Source organism: Ostrinia furnacalis, unplaced genomic scaffold, assembly GCF_004193835.3.
Source record: "Ostrinia furnacalis isolate ACB-3 unplaced genomic scaffold, ASM419383v2 OfSCF5404, whole genome shotgun sequence".
Classification (NCBI taxonomy): Eukaryota; Metazoa; Arthropoda; class Insecta; order Lepidoptera; family Crambidae; genus Ostrinia; species Ostrinia furnacalis.
The window spans coordinates 1,825-11,014 of record NW_021135643.1 but is presented as its reverse complement, the minus strand read 5'-3'; the positions used below and the strand labels follow the sequence as shown (position 1 = coordinate 11,014).

At 37.7% G+C, this 9,190-nt stretch overlaps 1 protein-coding gene across 2 annotated transcripts; it reads right to left on the bottom strand.

The window, feature by feature from the left end:
- Positions 1-59: 59 nt before the first annotated feature.
- On the bottom strand, positions 60-2,610 carry LOC114361090 (RNA 3'-terminal phosphate cyclase-like). 2 transcript variants are annotated; one of them, XM_028316014.1, is made up of 3 exons: positions 2,436-2,610; positions 801-911; positions 60-351 (listed from the first exon to the last, which is right to left on the bottom strand). In XM_028316014.1, the coding sequence occupies exons 1-3, from the start codon at positions 2,529-2,531 to the stop codon at positions 250-252; spliced, it is 309 nt and encodes a 102-aa protein (XP_028171815.1). In that variant the 5' UTR covers positions 2,532-2,610; the 3' UTR covers positions 60-249. The 2 variants fall into 2 exon arrangements, with proteins under 2 accessions (XP_028171815.1, XP_028171816.1); XM_028316015.1 differs by lacking the exon at positions 2,436-2,610 and adding an exon at positions 2,130-2,213.
- Positions 2,611-9,190: the final 6,580 nt, after the last annotated feature.

The window sequence follows — 9,190 nt, the reverse complement described above, 5'->3', positions numbered from 1 at the left end:
CCGATAAAAAAGTTTTAACGGAGTTTATTAAAGTTTATTTACTATAATAAATAACGTAATGATTGTCGAAAATTTTAATCATAAAATTAAAAATATAATCTTAAACTTAGTACAGAAACACACTTAAATACATACTTTACACAAATACATTCAGTCAAGCAATAAATACCGTTTTATATGTTAGCCAGATAGCTAGTATCGGCAGCCTGGTGTCGCCAATATGACTTAATGTTAGGGAACAACTTCCTACTACTGAGCTGGGGTCAGGTGTTTGTTAGTAAGCCCTAGGCCGGTGCACTCGATGATGTTTTGATTTCTGAGAGTTGAATCAGGATATATCTCGAATTTAACCTGAAAATAGAAAACAAATCACGAAATAAGGTTAAGGACAGATTTTTTAAACGTCGGAGAACTTATTCTTGAGTGAAAAATCCGCCCCAGCTTTATTAATCTTCTGTAAAAGTTAAAAAAGATTCGTTCGTTTTAGGGATGCAGTTTCAGCCGAAAGACGTCCACTGCTGGACAAAGGCCTCCCCCAAGGATTTCCACAAAGACCGGTCCTGCGCCACTCGCATCCAGGCACCTCCCGCGACCTTCACCAGATCGTCGGTCCACCTGGTGGGAGGCCTGCCCACGCTACGTCTTCCGGCTCGTGGTCGCCACTCAAGAACTTTCCTGCCCCAGCGGCCATCAGCTCTACGAGCTATGTGCCCCGCCCACTGCCACTTGATTTTAGCGATTCTGCGGGCTATGTCAATGGGAACATTCAAGTAACATATACTTTAGTGTTTGGTACTGACTTTAGCAATCATTTCGGCGATGTGCATGGCGGTTTTGGTGTGCCGAGAGACGAATCCAGTCCGTATCGACGACTTGCCCTCGGCCAGTGCCATGTATATGATCACTTGGTCCTGCAAACAAGAGAAAATTTACATTGTTTGTTCTATGTATTTATTTATAGAACTGTCAGTAAAAAATAAATAAGCAGCAGACGGTGAGGTATCCTATTAAACCTAACCCAACTACTTCAAGATGTCAAGAAAATTATTTTTTAAGATGTCAGTTGTCATGGTTTCATTTTATTGCTGGACACAAGCCTCAACCCCAAAAAAACGGATCTCCTGCTTGCTATTTTCATAGACTTGTTATTTTTTACAGGCACGGTAAGGACATTTCGCAGCTTGGACATTTTGAGACTTTGACATTTTGCAACCACTTGACATTTTGCAAATTGGACATTCTGAGACTAAAGGCACGCCGCGCATCCCTAGTGCGTCCGCCCCTAGAATGCATCCTAATGACAGGTGCACCACAGCTGGCCTGCATGTAGCTTGTCAGATGAATCCGACAGAATGATGCAATCAGCGTTTGTACCTGTATGCTGTATCCGCTGGCTGGAAAAGCGCCCCCAGAGATCCGCAGAGCCGTCGCGGCCTCTTCCGAGAAATGGGCCATGCTGGGTGACACACGGCACCCACTTTTTGATTACGACCCTGTGCCTCAAAATGGCTAAAAAGCCGAAGCAATTTCGTAAAATGTGTGTCCTCTCTCCTTCATGACGATCGGTAAAAAGAGAGATGCAGGTTATGGCGCGAGAGAGCTGATCTCCCCTGCCCTTTTGTCCCTATGCATGAGAGTCTTCCACCTGGACATGAGCTCCTCTGGCTTTACCTGGAAGTCTTTAAATAGACTTCGGACGCAGGTTGGCCGTAGTAAGAACAATCTGGTCAGGTGGGGATTCTTGGCTTCTTGGCTCAAACATGGAGTGCGGGTGCGGTTTTGTTCCCCATCATGGCTTCATCGCATGATGTCGTGCCCTGAGTGCCCGAGCAACTGCACTCAGGAGGATTTAATGAATGCTGCTGACAACGCCACTCTTGTGGCGGAGCTTTGGGCTGACGCTGTGTAGGTTTGCTGTCGACATGATAAGAAGAAGAAGTGTACTGTGTGTGAAGTGTACTTTGTACCTGCGCGTGTTCGTCGATGCAGGCGCCGACGGCGAGGTCCCGGCGCATCGCCAGGCTCGCCGCGCGTCCCTAGCGTGTCCGATCGACCCTAGGATGCATCCTAATGACAGGTGCACCACAGCTGGCCTGCATGTAGCTTGTCAGATGAATGCTTCAGTCTACCTGCGCGTGTTCGTCGATGCAGGCGCCGACGGAGAGGTCCCGGCGCATCGCCATGCTTATTTTTAGTCGGTGTCTTCTCCAAGAGATGCGCAATAAGTAAGGGCGTCCGCGGAAGGCCAGCCTCGTGACATGCCCTTTTGAGCATGTCACGATAAATGCTGAGCGGGTGCCTATTGGCGCAGTTTTTTTCTCACCTTTACCTCTTTGTAATAGTACCTACATAATATGTTTTTTTTCTGCTTTTTGTTTTTTTTTTCTGTTTTTTTTATGGTGTCAATAAACCATTTCTATTCTATTCTATTGTACCTGCGCGTGTTGGTCGACGCAGGCGCCGACGATGAGGTCCTGGCGCATCGCCATGCCCGCGGCGCGTCCCACCGCGCGGCCCTCCACGTTCCGCATCCCTAGCGCGTCCGAGCCTAGGATGTTGCCCGATGCCAGCGTGCACCACAGGCTAGAGACAAAAACAATCCAGTTTTAGACGAAAACTCAGTGATGTCGTGTGACTCGATTAGATAATTAATTAATTCCGATAAAACTGATATTTTGATAAATTTATAGCTAGTCGGAATGTGGATCGAAATAATTTTGTAGCGGTAAACGTCATTCTATATTATTGATTTTCTTATTAATTTGCAAATAATATTTTTATTGTGCTTTTATCAAAGNGCTCATTTGAGAATGGCCGATTTATTTATTATTTGCAATTATCCTACAACTACCTACAAGTCCACTTTCATACGTATTTTTTGCAAGTTTTCAGCTGCGTGTTGAGAACCTATGACCAAAGGGTTCAATCTCAACGTAATTTCGTTACATTGCAAATTCAGCGATGCACAGTCAGAATACCATCAATTCCAAGTTTATTTTCTGGCTACGGGGTTTCGGTTTGAATTTTCCGTTGCGAATGTTACAATGTTCTGATTTGTATATTCGGGATCTGTGATTCGGGCTTGTAGCAGCGTGTGTGCGAAATTTATTTGTGGAGCTCTATCTATTTTGATTTCTATGGTTATATGAATAATCACGTTACTTGATGTAAGTAAATTAGTATGAGGGGCTAACGTTACTATTAGTAATTAGTGCAATACAAATTGGGTACTAATAATCTTTAAAAAAGAAAAAGAATTTATAGGCTAGTAGCCATTACTCGCTGTGCCCGCGACTGCGACTTCGTACGCGTGAACGTAGGTTTAAATATTATTTTATTTTATGTTTTTGCGACATTTTTCTTTACCGCTCCGTCCCTATTGGCTATAGGGTGATGTTTTATAGTAAAGGCTATACAGGCATATTACTGTATTAACCAGTTGGCTAGTTTTGCTAATAATTCAAGTTGTAATAAAGTAGTGGATTGGTGCGAGAATTTTGTATTTTATCAATCCTATATTTTGAAAGTCTCTTTGAAACTTTCAGTTTCAGGGTATGCCATTAGTATTTTTTTGAAATTACCCGACTTCAACTGAATTTAAAGCTTACCTGAAAGACAACTTTGAAGGTACATAATTTTTTACCGAATTAAAAAAGGGGGATGTATTTTTGTACTTTTTATAGTTACTCAAGATGACTGTACCATAAGTCACAACCGCCTTATGAGGTGAGAAGGTCATCACAGGCGTGTTTAGTAAAAAAAAAAAAGAAATTGCCGCATTCATCATGACAGGTGTCAAATAGCCGATGATGTCAGCACCTGTGCCATCTGGTAATAATTGGTTGTCATACCGAAAGACTTGAAACTGGTATGCCTAGAACTTATAATTATAAAAATTGTGTGCAGCTGCGCGCGTGTTAAATTGTGAGATGTCACTGCTGGGAGAGAAATAATGTCAACGAAAGCTTTTATGGTAGAGTGGTGCTATTGATTTATTAACACACTTTAATGTTGTTCAGTTAATGAATATTATACCTACTCAATTCGTATACTTAATTCTAGGAACTGTAATTGGTATGCTTTGTATAAAATTTTTCAGGATTTTCTTTCTCGAAAACTTTCACGTTCCATTTCAACTATAATAGAGAAACACGGGTCTCAAACGCGGCATCTAAATATAACTCAAAGGTGACGTGACTGACTGACTGACATAGTGAAGTGATCTATCAACGCACAGGCCAAACCACTGGACGGATCGGGCTGAAAGGCATGCAGGTATATGTTATGACATAGGCATTCGCTAAAAAAGGATTTTACGAAACTCCACCCCTAAGGGGTTAGCTAATTTTTATTTAACTTAATAATTATACAGGGTGGAAACGATAAGTGATCTCCCTCGATCATTTCTAAAGTATACAAGATATCGAAAAACTGGTTACTGATCCTGAAAGTGCTTCACGAGTTCTTTCAAACGGTACCAATAATAGGTTACAGAATAAACTGGAACTATCGGAAAATTCAATGTTTCCAGCTTCCATACATTTGGTAAAGTTACATAATATTAAAAACTACACAAGATATCGCAAAACTAGTTACTGATCCTAAAAGTGCTTCACAAGCTCTATCCAACGGTATCAACAATATCTTACAGAATAAATTGTATCTATCCAAAAATGTAATGTTTCCATCTTCCATACATTTAGTAGGTACTATCACAGTCATGGCACTCATCTCTTGATAATTTATAGCAAGTAAAGCCTAAAACTAATCTTTTTCACCAATAATTTTAAATAAGATGCAAGTTACGAGTTTATTTAACCGACTTTTTAAGTTTATTATTTAACAAAAAATAAATTACACTTCTAATATTGTGTGGTTGGCATACATTTAGTATGGAAGCTGGAAACATTGAATTTTCGGATAGTTCCAGTTTATTGTGTAACCTATTACTGGTACCGTTTGAAAGAGCTCGTGAAGCACTTTCAGGATCAGTAACCAGTTTTTCAATATCTTGTATAGTTTAGAAATAATCGAGTGAGATCACTTATCGTTTCCACCCTGTATACTCACGGCATGACGTTTCGGCTGCTATGCACACCATTTATTTGTATACAATTTATGCGAAGAGAATAAGCGTAGTTATATTAATTTAACATACCTACTATAAATCCTCCAATATTAATACCGCTTGCTCATGTAAATTCTGCTAAATACAAAATAATTTTAATGTGTGTTACCATTTAATTGAATGCTTTTTGTGCATAATTAAATCAATTCTTTCATACAAATCGAGAAACATAATACATTTTCGACATTGTGCATTTTAATCTCAGTTGATACTGCGATTGGGATCGTTGGTCGATTGAATTATGGTAGTTTTTGTAATAGTTAGTAACATCATTTCATATTTTTCAATAAAATGGCCGGAGTTTGTTATTATTCAACAAGCTTTTAACGTGTGTCGGTATTGTATTACAGCCGTTCGTGCGTTTGAGGCTGTCGAATTTAATAAAATAAAATCGACATGGCGGCCACTTATTAATTAACGGTAACATTTTTATGAGTTCCAGTTGGTGCCAATTTTGTTACAAGATTAAGAACATTGTTAAGTAATGTTAAGTATTATCAATCGTCAAATATTAGACATTAAGGCTGGGTTGCACCATCTTACTTTAACTTTGACAAACGTCAAAAATCTGTCAAACTCAATACAAAAAACACCGGTTATCGTCATAGTTACGTCAAGTTAGGTGGTGCAACTCAGCCTAAGACACATAGCAATAATTAGGTACAATAATGTTGCTGTGTCTTAATATTATTATTTATTTAACTTTTAATTCAAAAGTTTAAATTAGAAATAGTTTGCTTGCAGGAAGTATTTTTGCAGGATCTCCTTTAGTAATACCTACTTTGTTTTTGTGTTTGTTATTATTAACATTCACACGTAAATCCCGTTTTCAGGGTTCCGCAAAAGGCCGTTCGAATTTGTAATTAGAATTTCAAATTCACACATGCGTGTTCATGCGATATAGTAGTCTAATTTTGCGGGAGCATAACTGGATTGCCGTGGAAACGTGGGACTCAAATAGTGTACCTATTTAGAGCTTAGTAATTAACTGGCTGGCAGGATTAACACGGCCTAGATGGATAGTCTTTATACAAACGCTTCGTCAAAAGTGAGGCAAAAATCATGATTCTGTCAAATATCATGTCATTACTGTCAAAACGTTTGATGTTTTAAATTTGGCGATTTTTAAAGAGAAAGTGTGACCTTTTCAAAGCGAGAGTGAATAGGCACTTACAGGGCAGATATGTCCTAGACTGCATCCCACTCAACATCAGGTGCGATTGTGGTCAAGTACCAGCCTTGTTAAGCATAAAAAAAGATTTTTATTCAAACTTATCTTAATTAATTAATAATAAACTTTCAAGTTTGAAAAAGGTGCCTCACTTTTCGTGCGCTTACTATATACCCAGTAGGGTGGTCCTTATTCCTACGAAAAAAATTTTTTTCTTATATTTTGCGGGGCACCACGTAATTTGAATATATTATACCATATGAAAGTCTTTCGTTATTTTTTTTTTAATTTTTAAAAGACATTTAAGGGTCGCTACCAAGGTTTGAATTTTAAGTTAAAACACAAAATCTGTATTTGTTAGATTCATTTATTTTTAGCCAAAGCCAAATAAAAATATTACAAAATTATTGTTGTATTTGTTGTTGCTATGAACTAAGATATTATTTGAATCAATTATTTTTAGAGTTGACTTGTTAGCATCTCGACGCGTCGGTACCATGGTCGGTACAGAAGAGGGGTTGAGGGGAGAAGGGGACAAGAAGCGATTGTCTATTCTATCTATGCGATGTTCATTTGCACGTAAAAATAATGTAATATAAACACTTAAATAAAACATTCATGAAACCATGATTTTTGATCTTCAAAGCTTTTTGTAAATATTTTGACAGCTGGTAGCGACCTCTAAATCTTAACCAAAATAAAACAAATAAAGCTAATTTCATATTTAGAGGTATATAATCGAATGAGAAAGTGCCCCGGGGATAATTCAAAAGTCGAAAAATAAGGACCACCCTAATACCTAGGCTTTATTATTCTATGCTGGCAGAGTGTTTCATCCACAGCGACATCAAAGTTTTCACACACATCGAATCTTAACTTATTAAAAAGGAAAATAACTTGTGTGTGGCGGACAAGCGACAACTCATAAAGAATGAAAAACTATTTCCTAACAATATCCGCTAACTATTTTGAGAGTACCCTTATCAAGATCAAAATAACCATATCCAAATCTAACATATTAAAACAGATGTTTATTTGCAAAGATCAAAGTGACAGGTCCGGTCAAACGGACAAATAATAGATCGCGAGGGCGGCGAGTGAAATCAATTAGGATTGAGACTAATTGGGGACCCTTAGCGGGGTTCGAGACTCAGAGGGTGTTGCCTGGGTACCGTCGTGAATGGGTACCGTTGTGAATGGGTACCGTTGTGAATGGGGGACGAATTAATATGCGTCTGTTTTGATTTGGTGAACTTGAGCTTGAATATTTTATTGATCGTTTGATGTTGGATGTTGAGTAGGTAAGTACTTACACACTTAGGTTTCCTCTAAGTCAATATTACAGTAAATAAAAAAGTGGCGGTTTTGCTTATTCTCGGCCACCTTAATTCAGTTTACGGCCGCTTGTATTTTAGTTTACGGCCGCTTGTATGTTAGTTTTCGGCCAGTAAGTTATTGAAATTGAAAATTATATTGAAATAGGTCGCCTTTTTTAAAGAATAATAAAATTTTCAATAATTTGCGACTTAACTGTTTACTTCAAACAAATCATAAAAACTAATTTTATTATTCAATATGTTTCATTCAATCATGGCCGTAATCAATATAATTAGTCCATCCGATATTAAGTTTTCTTGTATAAGATGGCCCATAGCTTTCTTTTAAACCACGATCTTTTTCAATGAAACGGACATTGTATTTGAATAAGTTGATAAACTAGTATATAATTTGCTTTATAAACAGATCTCGTCAATAAGAATTAAACAAGCCCAAATTCGATGGTGTTGTGTCGTTAGTTCCTATGGCCACCCTCTAACTTCATCATCAGACCCTGGTTACAATCTAGCATCAACGTACTCGTCAAGACGATTCAAACGAGCCTATACTCGATAGGGCTAATGTCGTTCCATTACAGAGTTCCTATGACCACCTTCCAGCTCCATCATCAGATCCTGGTTACGATCGGTCAGGATCTGGCCGAGTAGTTTGCTACTCGGCAAGACGATTCAAACGAGCCCAAACTCGATGAGGTTGTGTCGTTTTATTGCGAAGTTCTTATGGTCACCTGTCAGCTCACATTCTAGCTCCATCATCAGATCAGCTCCATGTCGTCATAATATTGCATTCTCACACGATTTATACATGACGTATGTAAAATTATAGGTGAAACTAAATTAAATCTTGTACCCTACCTAAACATTTCTAGTTCTCGGCCATTTCGTTACATTTAAGCCGAAAAATTAATTTATAAGTCCTTTTCCTGGACACTTTAATATAAAATTAAGTAAGTAAACGTATGGCCGAAATCTAACTGCATCACTTAAACTGATCACATTGAAAGTTATCTATTAATACCTAACTAACATGTTACCTACCTAACTAACATTTGCAAATTAAACAGTCATAATGTAGTCATACTAAGTCATTAATTATTCCATAAACAATAACAAAACATGAAAAATTAAAACACATCAACTAAGTAAACATAGCATAAAATTTAAAAAAGCATTCATAAAAATTAGATATTACTTTTTATCATTCAAATAATCCTCAATACAATTATAACATTTCTTCAATAACGAGCAATAATGAGCGATCAGAAAAAAATGTAAAACCAAAAATATAAAATCAACAGCTATACAAAAAACAAATAACATCGTTCACTTCTCCAACAACACAGATCCTTTAATCTCAATAGGTTTCACGATGGAAAATAATTTATTTTGCTATATGGAAATGTTAAGTGTTTTTAACCGACTTAAAAAAAAGAGGAGGTTATATGTTCGACTGTATGTATGTTTTTTTTTCTATGTATGTTCACCGATTACTCCGTCAATTGTGGACCGATTTTCAAAATTCTTTTTTGTTCGATAGGGTACACTTCTGAGGTG